The 17663-nt window shown below is 39.7% G+C and overlaps 1 protein-coding gene across 3 annotated transcripts in view; it reads right to left on the bottom strand.

Moving 5' to 3' along the window:
• Positions 1–10509, bottom strand: part of LOC108435653 (myocardial zonula adherens protein-like) — a 54583-nt gene extending 44074 nt beyond the window's left edge. For 2 of the 3 annotated variants that reach the window (XM_017711646.2, XM_017711645.1), the window contains exons 1-2: positions 10073–10509; positions 3858–3941 (exon numbers count right to left, since the gene is read on the bottom strand). In XM_017711646.2, the coding sequence (XP_017567135.1) occupies positions 3858–3941; positions 10073–10135 (147 nt within the window). In that variant the 5' untranslated portion in view covers positions 10136–10509. The remainder of the gene's footprint in view (positions 1–3857; positions 3942–10072) is intronic. The other variant, XM_017711644.2, reaches the window with a different exon arrangement.
• Between the last annotated feature and the right edge of the window lie 7154 nt (positions 10510–17663).

Raw genomic sequence — 17663 nt, 5'->3', positions numbered from 1 at the left:
AATGAATGGATGGCAGCAGCCAGATAGCATAGATAGAGACTATGATGCCATCACACAATGGAGTTATGGAATAAGTAAACTTTACGGGGACCATGCCTGAAACCCCCCTCTTCCAGTCTAACGCCCTATAAATCCTCATCTCCATCTTCTGTTTTCTGTGACAAAGCAATTTCCACCACCACCCCAACTCCTCTCTGCTCCTCAGTCCCATCACCGTCCAAAAGACGAGGCATTCTAGCTCTAAGCAGAAGCCACCCAGCCCAAGTTCTCAAACCTCTGTCCTCCTCTTCAGCCAGTCTCCCCTCATACTACCACCATAAGTAAACAGTACAAACTCACAAAATACTAATTAGCACGCATTTGTTTTCATTCGCTGTTAGCAGCATTAGCATTTTCAACTGAACACCAACAAATATCGTGCACTGTGAAAAATGAGAGGTCAGCTGATTTAGTAACTGATTACACGGCTTTTCTTGAATTGAGTCAACTTGAGGACGGCAGAGTTCACACAACTCAAAGGTCTTATTTGAGTCAAAAATTCTCCAAGCTGTTTTTAGATCTGCATCTCGGTTAGATAAACTGCCACCCACACTTCAAAGTCAAAACAACAAATATTTTCTCCAGTGTATTAAACATTTGTAGACAAAAATCTGAGTTTCTTCATGTGTTCCTGAGTGGTGCAGCAGACTGAGCCGTCTACCCAACAGGAGGTTGTGAGTTTGAGCCCCAGCGATGCCATAGCCATCCATGAGTGTGTACTCAATGTCTCGCAGGATGGTGTGATGGAGAGATTCTTGGCTGGTGAGGAAGTTGAGTATTAAAAAAACAAGATGCAGAACTAAAAGCACTGAGAACTTTTGACTCAACTAAGAAATTTGAGTTGTGTGTCCTCAAGTTGAGTCAACTGAAGAAAAGCCATGTAATCAGTTACTGTATCATTTTGAGTTGAGCTGACTTCTCATTTTTTACAGTGTGCCATCATTTTCATAATGTTAATTAGTGGCAGTTTGCTTTTATTCTTTGTTAGTCACATAATCATTATTAACTAAATATTACTAATTAGCATGATGTAATTTAGTGGCTATTTGACATCAGCATTATCGACTGAATCAATAACCTCAGGAACCAAAAGTATATCTCTGGTTTCTTTTTTGCATTTTCAACAGTTTTGGGGGGAAATGCTTTGTTCGTCATAGTTGGTAATGTTCCCAGAACATCAAGATGTTTCCTTCATCTTGGGGACATCTGCTCCACACAATGCACTCAATATTTGTTGAGCCACATAAATGGACATGGCTGTCCACTGTGTTATAATCACTATCTCTCCTTTTAAGGTGCCATGCCACGTCCTTTCAAGCACACAGACTCATGTGTCACAGACTGATCTGTAAACAAGCTCACAAAATGGTTCTACCACCTTAGTTAAACAGCCAGCTCAGGTCTGAGTGCCAAATAACTGCACTATTAAAAAGATGGTTCTTCAAGGGAAAATGGTTCTATATAGAACCAGGAACACCTCAAGAACCCTTTGCACGATTAAAGGGTTCTTTGTATCTTGAAATGGTTCTTCAGGTTGATGGAACATGTGCTGTAGACGCTTTTATACATGAAACTTGTTTCTGTATAGCACCATAAAATGTTCTTCCATTGTTATGATATCAACCTTGTTATGATGAATGGACCCTTTTTGGCACTATATAGAACCCTTTTCAAAAAGGGTTCTATACAGAACCATATATCAATCTTTAAGAGTGTACGTGAGGAAATCAGGCGAGAACACATGGAAAAAAAGTACTGACCAAAATTTAGAATCATTTGGCCAGCTGTGGAATGAGACCCCCTCATTTAACCCATCAGTGCAGTGAAACACCCACATACATGCACACTAGCAAACACACACACTAGGGGGCAGTGAGCGGGTGGGCAGCCCTTTCCAATAGAAATTAGGGGTTAGGTGCCCTGCTCAAGGGCACTTCAGTCATGGACTGTCAGCTGAGGGGATTGAACTGACAACCTTTCAGTCACAGGGCTGGTTCCCTAACCTCCAGCCCACAACTGCCCCAGTCAGAGACAGCCCCTCATTTATGTGATTAATGGTCATTAAGTACTATGTAATATTAAGTAATATGTTTTTTGAAAACATATTTAACAACAACTAACACAGAAGCCCCAAGAATTAAATACTACCTCAAAATCTTCAGAATTTAGTGCGTCTCCTCTTTACTTTCATTACAAATTCAATTCTTTGACTAGCTTTCAGTTTTTCAAAGAAATCTGCAAGGATGTTTTTTCCCTCCAAAGTTCAGTCTTAGATGTTGGTTGCACTTTATGCTTTTAGTGATTCAAGTAATCCCAAACACATTCAGTGATGTTGAGGTCTGGACACTGGGGTGGTCAGTCCATCGTTCTGAGAACACCAGCAAATTTTCAAATGTTCTTCTTCTTTTTCTTTTTTCAATGAGGGCTTCTTGACAGCCACACATCCATTCAGACTCATAGCGTTGAGTTGTCTTCTCTCAGTGGAAGAATGGACAGAAACACCTTTTTCAGGTCTGAAGGAAGAGTAGAGCTTGATTTTCTCCTCTCTCTTTATCGAAGATGAAGAGTGCCGTTGATGTGATGGGGACTTTTTTGGCCATGTCTTCTAGTTCAGTTTTGGATTCCTTTTGTTTCCTCAGAAATGTCTCCTAAATGAATAACTACGTATTGGCCTTAATACTTCTAATCAAGTAGTGATTAGTTTATCACCTTATTTAGTCCACTCTTCATTAGTCTTATTTCATTAAGCCTAACGCTGCCCCGAAACAAACGTTAGCCTGCAAAATATGTGGCCAGTGGTTACTTGAACATGGCAGCTGTGTCCCCTCTGTGTGTTTGTCTGTCAGTATGGGGTCATGGTCCATGCTGCTTATGTAAGTAAGTCAGTGACAAAAGAGTTCAGCCAGATTGCTTCATCATTTTCTGACTTTAAAGAAATTTGACTGAACAAATTTTTCAACATGCTAATTAGACAGTGATGTATACAAGCTAGGCACCACTAATTAGCATGACCCTATTTGCATAATAGCAATCTGTGGCTCATCACTTCTCATTAATAGAAATGTGAGCTTCTTAAAGTGAGCTATTCCTTGAAAGTAATATACACAGAATACGCCATTCAGACAACAGTCCTTCAGTGTGTTTGTGTAAACCACACCCATAATTGCAAAGGTAAGACACTAAATCTCTGTGGCTACGTCATTCTTTTTGGATTCGCAGGCACTTGAGTACACATGGGTCTGCTGCACTGTATCATATGATTTCTTTAACTGAGACACTGAGAAACGTTTCTCTTATTGACAACAGTTGTGCAAAATGAAGCAAAAAGTAAAGGAATCATGGAAAATCAAATAAAACATTTAAATAAAACATTTGGTGTAGTATGTAAACAGTGCTAAAGCTCCCAGATGTGCCATGTGAATTCATTGTTTTTGTGATTTCATGAAAACCAATGCTTTTATATTCACCCATTCAGCCCAGAGCAGCATAGTTTATTGTTGTTTTTTTTATTTTTGATATAGTATACTTCATTTGGCCAGCCTTAGGGCTGTTATTGTCAAGTTAATTTTTACTGTTTGGCCTGTTTCTAAAACTGTGATTACTCAATTAATAGTCTAGTCGATACTGATACTGACAACCCGCACAGAGTCAATGCAGATGAACTGAATGCGAAACTGTAATCTAATCACACAGAACAGGATTCATCAGTGCAGTGCATGGGAATTTTGTTATGTTATGATCTAAGTGAAGGAGGAATGTGATGGTGTTTTAGCTGTGCAGACTGTAGCAAAGGATCAAAAACAGAACAAGACACCTACGGAGCGTGGCGTGCTCTTCACTGGGTCTTTCTGGCCAGTAGGGTCCTCAGGACGCAGAGTCAGCCTGAGCCGCCTGATTTCCCTCTGAAACATAAGCACACGAAACAAAGGCAAAAAATCAGAGAGGATAATGAATCAGAAACAAACGAAGGCAAATTCATTCTGTAGGCCAGTTTAAACATCTGTTAATTGCTTCCGTTGTTGGTTAAACGTCTTTATACGTGTACATTCTTCATGTTGAGATGAGAGTCTTTCTCTCATTTCTTGCTTTTCTGCTATCTTAACCATAATTGTTAAAGTGCTCAGGAATGAACAACCTCGAGCGTAGATAACATTTACTCAGTTTAGCTCAATTCAGAGTGATTTGCAAAGATTTTGATCTAAATCTTTGACGTTCCAGTGAATCCACAGCCTCATTATGGTCTGGAGCATTTTAGCAACAAACCACCTTGGAATTCCATATTCATAAGAACAACACTTTCCTAGAAGCTCCATGAGTTCACTATCTTGGCAGTGTCCATTCTGTCATCAGTGGATTTAGTAATGATAGTGAATATTTTACTGCGTTTAGAACACCCATTGGTTTATTTCAGCAGTCACTATTGAAGAATACTGACAACACAATCGAAAACCACAAAACGTCTTACATAAGAGTTTCACAATAAGCAACAAGCCATTTTGTAAAAGCAATAAGACCTCAAAACTTGAGGTCATACATTACTGTGATTGTACACTGAGTAAGGGTTTTTTCTTGATTTTACTAAACCTCCCCCAACTGTGGTAAATCGCTGTAATGAGCAGCACTGAGTGGCTTAAAGCTTTAATAAAATGGCAACAAAATACAACACAATAAAACACAGTGCTGACCACCCTTTATTTCATTTCCAGCCAAAACTGCCATTGAGTACATTCATTTTCATGAGATATTTCAGAGCAGATTAGATAAATCTGAAAAGATGTGTAGCATCAGGAAAAGAATGCAAGTTAAAAAGAAGAAGAACATGTGCAAATCAAACAAAAGGGCTGCTGGTCAATGACATGACCACCCCGAGAGTCCAGACCACAACATCACTGAATGTGATTATTTACTTAGATTGTGAGAAGCAGCATAAACAACCAACTTATAAGACTGAACTTTGGGGGTGTAAAAAATATCCCTGCTGATTTCTTTAAAAAACTAAGATCGAGTCTGTTGAAAAGAATGGAAGCTGTTCTAAGAGAGGACGCACTAAATAAACACTGAAAAAAATCAGATATATTTACTTATTGAGGCTGTTAAATATGTTTTCTGCTTTTTTTTCCTGGTGCTAAAAGTTTATTACTTGTACTCAATGGCCATTTTGGCTGGAAATGAAATAAATAAAGGATGAGGGCTAAATTTGCACAGTGCTGTACAACAGCTTTGAATGATTCAGCCAATAAGATTTTAGAACTGGAGCTTTATAATATAAAATCAAATAGTTTATTAAGAAAAGCTGCACATTTTAAAAACAGAACAGGTTTAGCCCCAGGTTATCTGAAAATGAGAAAGTGAGTGAAGACTCGGGTATTTGGAGTCGGGCCATTGTTTACATGTTTCAGATGCCCAGTGAAACAGGAAGTTGGGGAAGCATGAGCAATGAGGAAGCCTGAGCTTTGATAAAAGAAGACACAACAAGCCTAATTATCATACCAGCTTTACAGCACCGAGCTGTGCTTTTTAGATAAATCACTCTGTTGAGTCTGACACTCATTTAAGGTGCAAAATGTTATTGGGGAAAGTCAAATGCAATAGGCTGACTCCCTTTAGACTGTTATGTTTCATCTTACTGAACATACAAATTCCATATATTATGCAAATATAGTGGGGTTTCATGTGCATAGTAGGCTTACTGTAGTGAATATGATTTACAAACAACATGAGTTTTTTCCAGGCACAGGACAAACAAATGGTCCTTATCAGTGTCCTTCAGGCTAGGACTATTTTACATACAACTTTACAAAGTACAGCCACTTCTTGGCAAGGGAAGCGCAGTGTACTGGAAGACACAGGGATGTAACACACAGCAATGCATCTTGGCTTTCAGGATCGATTTTAATAACTTTACAGTCAAAGAAAAAGACGAGTTTCCAAAATTGGGCCTGGGTTCCATTCCCCAGCCCTGTGACGGGCTGGCAACCTGTCCAGGGTGTTTCCGCTCAATAGGCGCTGGGATACGCTCCAGCTCCTGGCGCAACCCAGGGGATAAAGCGGTTAAGATGATGAATTAATGAATGAATGAATGTTGAGAGCAGGAACCACAACCAAGACTAAAGGAGCCGAGGAGCTCTCTTGTGAAATTTATGTCTTGTTGAAGTATTTGATTTGGCTGGTTGAGCTGTAGACATACACTGTGTGATTTTAGAAAGCCTGTTCTTTGATGACTCACACTGTAACTTTGAACAGACCATCATGTACAGACAAAGCCTGCGATCTACATACCCATGCTGTATGAAAATGCTTCATCCAAATTATATGAAATGTAGCCTCTACAGGCAGCTGTATTCTAATTCCACTCAGTCAAACTTTCAAAGGAAAAGTCAACTTTTTTGCCTCTGTTCTGCTACCCGACATGTCTCCAACTCTATTAGGTAGCAGTTGGGGTTGTGTTCAAAACGGGCTAAAATGACACTGCCAAGGCAGAATGTTTACAATGACCAGCAACGCAGTGTCTGACCTCCACAGAGTCAGTAACATTCCTCTTTGGCAGTGGACCCCCATTCACTGCCAGCTTGAGTTATTTGTTCATTAATGTGGCAGTGTACGCTCCACTTACGTTCCACAGTATCAATATAGGTGAATCAGGTGTAGGTGAATTTTAATAAGAGTACAAGTATGAGTAAATGACCACAGCATCAGGCCAGCACCAATACCAGCATCAGTATTGATGCGTCCCTAAAAATAACAAAACGTAACTGACTTGTGGCGAAATTTCAGATTTCACGATACACTGAATGATTTACTAAAGAATCATAAAGCATAATTGTTATCTTTATACATTTATGTACAGTGTAGTCATAAAAAGCTGTTGTCCATCGTCTTTTGGATGACTTTTATGAGGCCAAACTGAGGCTGTGTGCAGATTAGCCACAAGAAGAGCTTTCAGTGGCAGCTGACTGAGGCTGGACTCAATTCAATGCCAGGCGCTGATAAAATAAACATGACATGGCTCTGGCCCTTACACAGGCAGCTCTTATTACACCCCCTTCATGCTAAAGATATCCCTGAGCTTGCGTAGGGACGCTGAGGATGATTAGCTGTGATGGGCATAGGCTATTAAAACGTAGCTCACAGCACAAGTGATGGACAAGGTGGCCAGAGCGGTGAGAAAAGAGCCTTTAGGAAGACAAAAAGGGGGGGAAATGGCCAAACTGATGGACAAGTCGACGAATAAACCCCATCGTTCACAGGTCGGGACAGCGTTGGGCCTGGGAGGAGACTGAATGAGTGGGAGAGGGGGAGCTGGCTGCTGTTTACATGTTTTAAATGCCTTGGTGAAACCAGAAAATAGGGAAGAATGAGCAGTGAGCAAAGTTAACCTTTGACAAAAAACATCAGGGCTAATTAGCACAGCACACTTTTATAGCACTGAATTGTGGCCTTAATTCAACTACTTAAACTTTTTAATTTCTCATTCATAACTACATTTTAGTTTTACAGTAGTTGGTGAATCATTTGCAGTAGTTACTGAAAAATGAGCCTTAAGAATAATAACAGGAACAATAAGCCTAATTTTAACCTCCTCAATCCTAAAGGCCAATATGTGGGCAAATCTTTCCATTGCCCACTCACATGACTACAAAATTTGCATATCTGTTTCACAGCAGTTGCCAAATAATTTGGGTAATTCCATGAAAGCAGTGCTATTTTTATCCATGCTATTACATTTACCAATATGTATGCAAAATAAAGGTAAAATACATTTTAAACACAAGTTTTTTTGTTTATGCTTTACATATTAAATATTTCTTACTGTGAATGTTTACAAACACATGGTCACTTTACCTTAACTTCTACGTAAATGTCCCATTTTACAGATTGCACAGTCACTTTACAATATACTTTACATTTTACATGTTACATTATTGTATGTGTGTGTTTGTCTTTCACCGTCTTGCTTAAATTGCACTAAATGTTGATGTCCTAGTATATTTAATGTGCACCGTCTATGCAAAAGGTCTGGAGAACATCATTTTATTTCCACTGTGTGCTGTAACTGTATGTAATGAGAAATGACAAAGTTCAACTTCAACTTCAAGTGTCCTTCACAACAACTTATGTTTATGTTTCAAACACCTTAAAACATTATGAACACCTGTATACAGACTTTTAAAAAACATGTGTCCTTTCCAGCCCACTATAACTCCACTTTACCTAAGAATCTAATCATTACAATACTTCAGAAATCTTATCACTTTTGTTTTATTTGTGTTTGAATCTATTTAACATCTCATACTTGAAACACTCGTTTTCATGAGTCATCCATTACAGGTTATTAAAACGTACATTTTAGTACTGTGCCTTAACATTACTCAACCCTGTTACCTGAAAACATTCACCCTTATGAGATGCCTACACGAAATCTGTGAAATATTCCAGAAATTTGTTTCATACAAATTTCTTGAAGACTATGGAAGGAAGAAAAGCACATTTCTCAACATGTTTCTTCATTCCCAGTGTTTTTTGTTGTACTGACTGGCAGTCACCTAGATAATTAAAAATCGAGAATAAATTCTATTGTATACCAATTTAATATCATCAGAATGTCCTTAGTGTCCTCATGCCATCAGCATGGATGCTGGTTAACCACAATTTGTGTATTTGCGCAACACTGTTATTCCTTTAATCCACTGTCATCAGAGAAACCATGAGATACTGTTCCTGAGATGGGTAATTTTTTAAAGTAGTAAATAAAATTAATTAATTAATTAATTAATTAAAATCAAATCAAATAAAGTCGAAATATTAAGAATTACAAGGCCTCAATGGCATCTTAATTGTGGAATCTCCCATTTAAATTTGTTATTATAGTAATGTTACGCCTAAAAGGCCATTCCTAAAACTAGCATTTAATATTTTGTCATGTTATGTAATTCTCTATAGTGCAGAACTGTCCCACTCAGGCTCATCAGGTTGACAGACTTTACAATTTTTTTATTCTTTACAAGTTTTTGTTCTTCAGTGTTTTCTCACTACAATACCCAGCATGCATTAGGCAAATATATCCACAACCATGGGGGTTAGGGCTGAACAATTTGAGCAGACTAATATTGTGATTGCGAATTAAATTGCATTCATTGTCATGATGTTTTAGTTGTCTTGAGGTTTGAACATAGCAAGTTAACGCACCAGATCGCTAGTCAATTGTGTATTTATGTACACAGTGCATGGACTGTTTCTGATTGGTCAAGCTCATCTATAGGTGGTTCACAGACTCTGTGTTATTAGGTTAAATTTTCCCACTTAAAACTAAAACAGTTAATAATGTAGACGATAAAAAGATGATTAATATTTCGTGCCTACTGCAGTAAAACATCTACTGATGATGTAGAGGCTCACATATACAGATAGTCGTAATGACTTCCTTCTGCATTAGCCAGGTAGCAGAAAAAATGAAATCATTAAAAAAGGTTTTCTCCCACCTTCAAAATACATTTTTAGGAGAGAAAATCTCACTTTAGAGACTGTTTTGGGGAAAAAAGTGAAAAAACACAGTCTGTCCTAGAGTATTCAAACCAAAGTGCTTCAAAAGCTCCTCCTACCTTCAAGATACATCATCAGAGGAGGGTTTTCCTAGTCTTTAAACTAGAAACTCTCACTTTAGAGGCAGATGCAGCACTAAAAGTTGAGGAGGCATGTTTCCAACGTGATTTTTTTTTTTCATTTTAGCCAGCATGCCCTTTAAATATATAATGTTAATATTAATAACTGCACTATAAACCAGCAATGTGAGTGCTCAACAAATCATGCATGTTTATATCCATCTCTCAAACTGTAACTCAAGCTCTAACATTTGTATTGCAAATAAAGCACCCTGAATTGAACTGAACTGAAATGAAAAGAATACCACTGACTAGAAAATTACAGCCTACGTGCATTTGTGTACAACCACAATCCCACCAGGGGTCCAGTGAAAAACATCCTGTCCATTGTCTTCTGGATGACTTTTAGAGACAGAACTGAGTGTCCCTCTTACCTCACTCCTCTGATCCGGAGAGGTCGTGGTGGTGACCGATCCAGCTGGGCCGTTTCTCAGCATGTCTCCCCCTTACTGTCCTTATCAGTCCAAACCAGATACTCACAAACACACTCGGTGCTCCCACTTGCTGAATGAGTGAGAGAGAGGAAGAGCAAAGAAAGAAAAAAAGTTCCCCTGCAAGCAACAGGCCTGTGTTAGAATTCCTTCCTCCGGATGGAGGCTGAGCGAGACAGACAAAAAAGAGATAAAGAGAGAGAGAGAGAGAGAGAGAGAGACAGGTATTCCATGCATAGAGCTGAGGGAAAAGCAATACTGCACCGTTTCGACAAGTCCAGAGTGACAGAGTTGCACACGCCCACAGACAGGCTCCTCCTGAGAGAGAGAGAGAGAGAGAGAGAGAGAGAGAGAGAGAGAGAGAGAGAGAGAGAGAGAGAGCTATGTGTTCCTGGCCTCTGGCTTGACCTGCCTGGCTACATTTCTCAGTCGCCTCCTTCTCTGCCTGTGGCTCCCGGGACTTTCACTGCTGCGGCTGCTGTTCGGGTGGAGCTCATCACTAACACACCCAGGAAAGAGGGAGGGAGAGCGAGAGACACTACACCTGTACTGGTGCATAAAGCTGAGTGCTATGGCGGAGACAGATAGTCTTTCACTTCTGTTATTGTGGATGTTTATCCCCACTTAATCGCCACATTTGAAGATGTTTACATATAAACTTGATTTATTTGGTTTGAAAAAAGGGTGTTTGTACATCATATCCAGATTTAATCAAATATACCATAATGGCTTTGAGCTTGATGATACATTTGAAACTAGTAAATGTAATGCAACACTTGATACTTGACACGTCTGTGTGCACATATGGACGTACATGCGAATACTGAGAGCATATAAACCTGTTCCCATTGGAAATCTTGTGTTCTAACATGATCCGGAATTCTATGAAAATTGCTATAACTGTCGAGAATGTTACCAGACCAAGATCACACATATAAATGATATTTAATAAACTGTGTGATTTTGTTGACTCACTACAGATAATTCATTGTGCACATGTTGGCTGGTTAATTATTAACTAAATCATCAAACAGACTGAGCTGCGGAGCTGGGAAATTATTAACCAGAGTTTTTACTGTTTTCAACACTCTGGGAAATCTCTATGCTGTTTGTAAATCCTAAACATGTAAGAGAAATCCAAATATGTTTTTGCGTTGCTATCGAAGTTTTACCCTCAGAGTGCCAGCAACCATAACTGTTAGTATCAAACTGCAGAGCTGCAGAACCGCAACTTCAGTCTACAGTCTTTCTTCTTTATTTTAATTAAGATTGACCCTTATTAGTGAAACACCACATACACACTAGGGGGCAATGAGCACACCTGCCCGGAGCGGTGGGCAGCCCAATCCACAGCGCCCAGGGAGCAGTTGGGGGTTAGGTGTCTTGCTCAAGGACACCTCAATCATGTGCTGTTGGCTCTGGGAAACGAACTGGCGACCTTCTGGTCACGAGGCTAACCTCGTGACCAGAAGGCCCCTAACCTCCAGCCCATGACTGCCCTAGCCAGCCCATCACCATTTATACAGTAACGGTAGGATACATTAAAGCTCAACATTCACATATCAAACTGAGTTTATTTTGTGAAACATCAACAGAGGGGAAAAAAGAAAAGACAAAACAAAAGAAGCTGAAAGAAAAAAAACAAAATAAAAACGAATATAATTTGGGATTTAAATAAAACTGAGAAGCTTTAAGAGAGCAATGCTTTGCTGCTGGTGTAAATTCACGAGTGCAAATATATAATTACGTAGATTGAAGGTCACACGTGAAGGGATTTGGCAAATTTCATCCTATGTATATAAAATGTAGATATTATATGATCGTGTTTACTATAAAATGCTCATTAGGGTAAAAGAGTCATCAAAAAGAAATAAAACATAGTGGCTTTTAAGAGGAATCCTTTACCAATCATACTTTTAAAGAGATTAGTCCACAAAGTGTAAGAAAACACACATGAGAAAAATGTTCAAAAGATTCTGTAGCCCCTTCGCAAGAACATGCGTCATTTACACGGAAAAATTGACGTAAAGTACTATTAACAGGGTAGCATCTCTTTATAAAGCAGCTCAGGTAATAATAATAATAATACATTTTATTTATAATAAAATGTTACACTTGAAACAACTCTCAAAGTGCTACAAAGTAAAATCACCAGGATAAAACAGCATAAAACCAAACAAGTTCATTAAGAATCATAAGTTCTGCTAAAAAGAAATGTTTTTAATCCTTTTAAAAACTCTCAATTGTCTGTGGTGCCCTCAAATGGTCAGTGAAGGCGTTTCATAAATGAGGTGCGGCAAAGCAAAAAGCCCGATCATCCATGGTGCTGAGCTTAGTCCTGGGAACGAGAAGGCGATTTGAGATTGTAGAGCGGAGAAATCATGATGAGGTTTGTGGAGTGAGAAGTTGTTTCAGGTACGGAGGAGCATTTCCATGGATGTACTGGTAAGAGAGTTGGGAGACCTTGCATTCAAGCCTAACAGAGACGAGAAGCCAGTGGAGAGAGTGAAGGATAGGTGTGATGTGTTCATGTTTCCGTACTCTCATCAGGATCCGAGCAGCACTGTTCTGAATGTACTGAAGCTTTTGAAAACTCTTGTTAGGAATCCCAATGAAAAGTGCATTGCAGTATTCCGGTCTGGAGGAAACAAATGCGTGAACCAACTTTTCAGCATCTGAAGCAGTGAGTGTAGGGCGAAGCTTGGCAATATTTCTGAGATGATGAAAGGAAATCTTGCAAAGATGTTTGATATGGGCTTCAAAAGTGAGCTAAGGGGTCGAGTTTTATGCCTAGATTGGTAACTGTTGTTGAAAAGGGCGTGGTGTGAACAGATAGTGTAATATTAGTTATGGGAGAGGCTTGAATCTGATATGGGGTGCCGATCAACATCACCTCAGTTTTTGTACTGTTCAGTTGAAGAAAATTGTGTTTCATCCACATGTTTATCTCTTCCAGACAGGTAGTGAGGATTGACAATGGTGATTATGATGCTGATGATGATGATGGAGCAGTAGCATCAGAGGAATTTGTGTCAATCTTCATGTAAAGTTGTATGTCATTGGCATAGCAGTTAAATGAAACTCCATAACGGCTAATAACCTGGCCAAGGGGGAGCATATACAAATTGAAGAGGATTGGCCCAAGGACTGACATTTGGAGGACCCCACAGGTCACTGCATATGATTGAGACCTTGCAGTTCCAATGGAAATGTATTCAGTTCTGCCGGTGAGATAAGATTGAAACCAGGCGAAAGCAGTGTCTGTGAGTCCAATGGTATGGAACAACCAGTCAAGGAGCGTACCATGGTCAATTGTGTCAAAAGCAGACAACAAATCAAGGAGGATGAGCAAAGATGGTGAGCCAGCATCAGCTGTCATCAGAAGGTCATTAGTGACTGTAACCAGAGCCATTCTGTACTGTGAGCAACGCGGAAACCAGACTGAAATTTTTCAAAGTAGTTGTTGTGTTTAAGCTGATCCTGAAGGTGAGATCAAGTCAAGGTCTATTTATATAGTACTTTTTACAACTGATGTTATCGAAAAGCAGCTTTTCAGAAAAATCCGGGTTCAAGCCGGAGCAAGAAGAAGAACCCTCAAGAGGAAACAAGATTCAAGAAGGGAAATGGTTCAATAACAAAAGAACAATATAAACAGAGAACAAGGTTGACATTAGTATAAACTATTAAAATACAGAAAAAGGCAAAAAGCTCTTTCATTTTGTTCAAACTGACCACAGTCTTCAGCCCCCACACTTTCAGACCTGCACTTTCAGCTCCTGCGCCTTTGTTTTGGAATTGCAGACGTACTTTCAGCTCACATGAGTGCGGGATTAAACAGTGGATTGAACTACCACATTACTCTTATTAGATGAGTATTATCTTATTAGAGGGTAACTCTTTATTTAGATTGTCCACTATAGACGGTTTGTGGATTGTCAGTATATCTCTAAGTGACATTCAACTAAATACTTATTACTTGCAACTGAACATGCAGTTGAGTCTGAATGGTTGAATTAAATCTCTCTCCAACCCTAAACCCTAAACATCAATGCAAAAACAACATGTACTCCTAAACCGATTTAAGGGATTAACAGTGAAGCCATTTGTTTTTACTGCAACATTTTGGATCTATCAGCACTAAAGTATGTTTTGTGGCTGTAGGCTACTGTTAAATAAGCACAGGTGTAATCGTAATCCTGCCATGGAATTAATCATGATCACATGCGCTGAATCACAAAATGTTGCCTACACTCTATTCCAAAATAGCACAATATTTCCTGCAACGCACTATGTAGGGAGCCATTTGAAATCCAGCCGTAATACTTTAGGGTTCTTCACATATAATAACACAAAGTATGAGAGCTACTTAGCATCTTGACCACTATGTATCATCACATCCAGATCTGAGAGTGTAGGTCTGATACCCTGAAAGTGTGGCTGGGCATTTCAACAAACACATGGTTGCAAAACACCAGAGGGCCCCTGCAAGCAAGCAATAGGAGCTAAAAGGCTAAAAGCAAAACAATCATGTCTCTAATCATCTGTACAGGGTCTTACTTACTTAAAAAAGGATGTACCTGTGCTTGAAAGTTTTGCTTAAAAGTTGCTGTTTCCAGCCACTTTAAGTGGAACAGTTTTCATGTTCCACACTCCATGGTCTCAGTAGGGATAAATGTTCATTCACTGGAGCTGTGGTTGTGGAAAATGTCTATAGAAGTGCTATGGTGCTGTGTTGGCTTTAAATGTGTGTTGGAGTGCAAACTACATTGTTATAGGAACAGGTACAAGTATACACCAGCGCCATCTTACAGAGGCTATATTTGTTCAGTTTTCAGGCTTGATCAGGGTTTCAAAGGCCAAGCAGCTGATTGTAAGTCTTATATCACCAAGCACAATGCCAAGAGTCGGATGGAGCGGTGTAAAGCATGCTACCACTGGACTCTGGAGCAGTGGAAACGCATTCTGTGGAATGATGAATCACACTTCTCTATCTGACAGCCTGATGGACGGGTCTGGGTTTGGCAAATACCAGGAGAACGTTACCTGCCTGACTGCACTGTGCCAACTGTTAAGTTTGGTGGAGGAGGGATAATGATATGGGACTGTTTTTTGAGGTTTCAGCCTAGAACGCTTAGTTCCAGTGAACCTTCTTGGTTCCAGCATAGCTGAGTCCCAGTGCACAAGCCAAGGTCCATAAAGGTATGGCTGAGTGAGTTTGGTGTGGAAGAACTTGACCGGTCCACACAGAGCCCTGACCTCAACCCCATCAAACACCTTTGGGATAAGCTAGAACAGAGATTGTGAGCCGGACTCCCTCGTCCAACATCAGTGTCTAACCTCACAAATGCCTATGCTGGATGAATAAATGATGGCAAAAATTCCCAGAGACACACTCCAAAATCTTGTAGAAAGCTTCCCAGAAGAGTGGAATGGGATACCACAAAAATAGGGATAATTTGTGGGTGTCCCAATACTTTTGTCCATTTAGTGTATTTTCTGTTTCAGGCTACAGACAATTCAGTTTTCTTCCAATTTACCTTCCACCGGACCCGAAATGCTTAGTAGACTAGAGAGTTTCATTTTTTTAAACAAAACAAAACAGTTAACCTTTCCAGCAGCACAGTTCACCGCAAGGCTATGCTATCATTTTACTAAAAATGAACTGATGTGGTCAGTACCATTTTCACTGGGATCCCAGTTTGTAGATAAAGACTCCTTCTAGCACTCAAAACACCGCTGTGATGGGTGATGATGAGCTTTCCCTTCATTCTCATGTAAATGCAATGGAGGAAATCTTTGATTGGAACTAAGGTTAATGCAGGTGTTTTGTGGGACCTGAAACCTCCTTTCTGATTGGCTACGACATCACTGATCATTTGCATACATTTGAGTTGGCCTGATTATCATGATACAGGCTATGACTAATCAGAGTGGAGGGACGTGTTTATTGTTTATTGCTTTTCCTTGTTACTGAGCTGTAGTAACTCTGCTTGTGAACAGAAATGACGCACTGTAAACAAATGAATCCTTAAATTACAGTGAATATTTACAAACAGAAATCCTCAGCTCTCTGTGGTCTCTCTCTTTTGAGGAAAGGGATATAAGAGTGGTGTCTGCAGCCCTACAAAGACAACCAAATTAAATCTCCTACAAATTTCATTACAAAGCCTCTGCCTGTAAATCTCTTTCAGCTGCACTGAGTGTCTTTAAAGGGCCCATATCCTACATTTTTACCTTTTCTTACAATATATTTATATGTAATCAAGTTCGATTCTGATTGGCTGTCCTGTATTGTGGCTCATTTAAAGTCACTTAGAGCTGAAATGCTTCTCATAGGTTTTTCATGACATCACTAATACAAATAACTTAGGATAGGTTGTCTTGTATTGCTACTATATATATATATATATATATATACACACTCACATACATACACACATACATATACACACACACATACACACTGCGAGCAGGCATAACATTATGTGTGTTGTGCTGGTACGAGTGGATCAGTGTCCACTCACTGTCCACTCTATTAGACACTCCTACTTTGTCCACATTGTAGATGTAAAGTCAGAGACGACAGCTCATCTGCTGCCGCAGTTTGTGTTGGTCATCTTCTAGTCCTTCATCAGTGGTCACAGGACGCTGCCCACAGGACGCTGTTGGCTAGATATTTTTGTTTGGTGGACTCAGTCCAGCAGTGACACTGAGGTATTTAAAAACTCCAGCAGCATTGTGTGTCTGATCCACTCAGAACAGCACAACACACACTACCACACCACCACTTCATCAGTGTTACTGCAGCGCAGAGAATGATCCACCACCCAAACAGTACCTGCTCTGTGAGGGTCCATGGGGGTCCTGACCACTGAAGAACAGGGTAAAAGGGGGATAACAAAGTATCAGAGAAACAGATGGACTACAGTCTGTAACTGTAGAACTACAAAGTGCAGCTATACAGTAAGTGGAGCTGATAAAATGGACAATAAGCATGGAAACAAGGAGGTGGTCATAATGTTATGCCTGATCGGTGTGTATACACACACACACAGACACACACACACACACACACACACACACACACACACACACACACACGCACACACACACACACACACACACTGTGGCCACTGTGCAGGTATCTGCTTGCTTACCTCAATCAAATCCTGACTTACAGCTGAAGTGTTTACCGTTGTTGCCACCCTATTGTTTTAGCTCTGGGAGTTTTACGCTGTTGACTCCACTCATCTGGTCATACTGGAAGAGCCAGATTCCCAGAAGAGGAGCTCAGAGTGTAGAGCTGAGGAATATGTAGCAAAACACAGTGTGTTTTTATCACCTTCCTCACTATCATCTTCATCAGAGTTTCAGACAGAAGGGTATCACTTCCTCAGAACAACAAGACTATAGTGGGAAGTTTACTGCCTTCAGGTCATTCCTGGGGTCAACAACAAATTCATCTCAATCATTAATTCATTTAAACTAGTTGGCAAACATACATATATACCTTACATAACAGTTTCATAATAGT

The sequence above is a fragment of the Pygocentrus nattereri genome, chromosome 25 (assembly GCF_015220715.1).
Source record: "Pygocentrus nattereri isolate fPygNat1 chromosome 25, fPygNat1.pri, whole genome shotgun sequence".
In the NCBI taxonomy this organism is placed as follows: domain Eukaryota; kingdom Metazoa; phylum Chordata; class Actinopteri; order Characiformes; family Serrasalmidae; genus Pygocentrus; species Pygocentrus nattereri.
The sequence above is the reverse complement of the archived record's forward strand: the minus strand, read 5'-3'. Positions and strand labels throughout refer to the sequence as shown.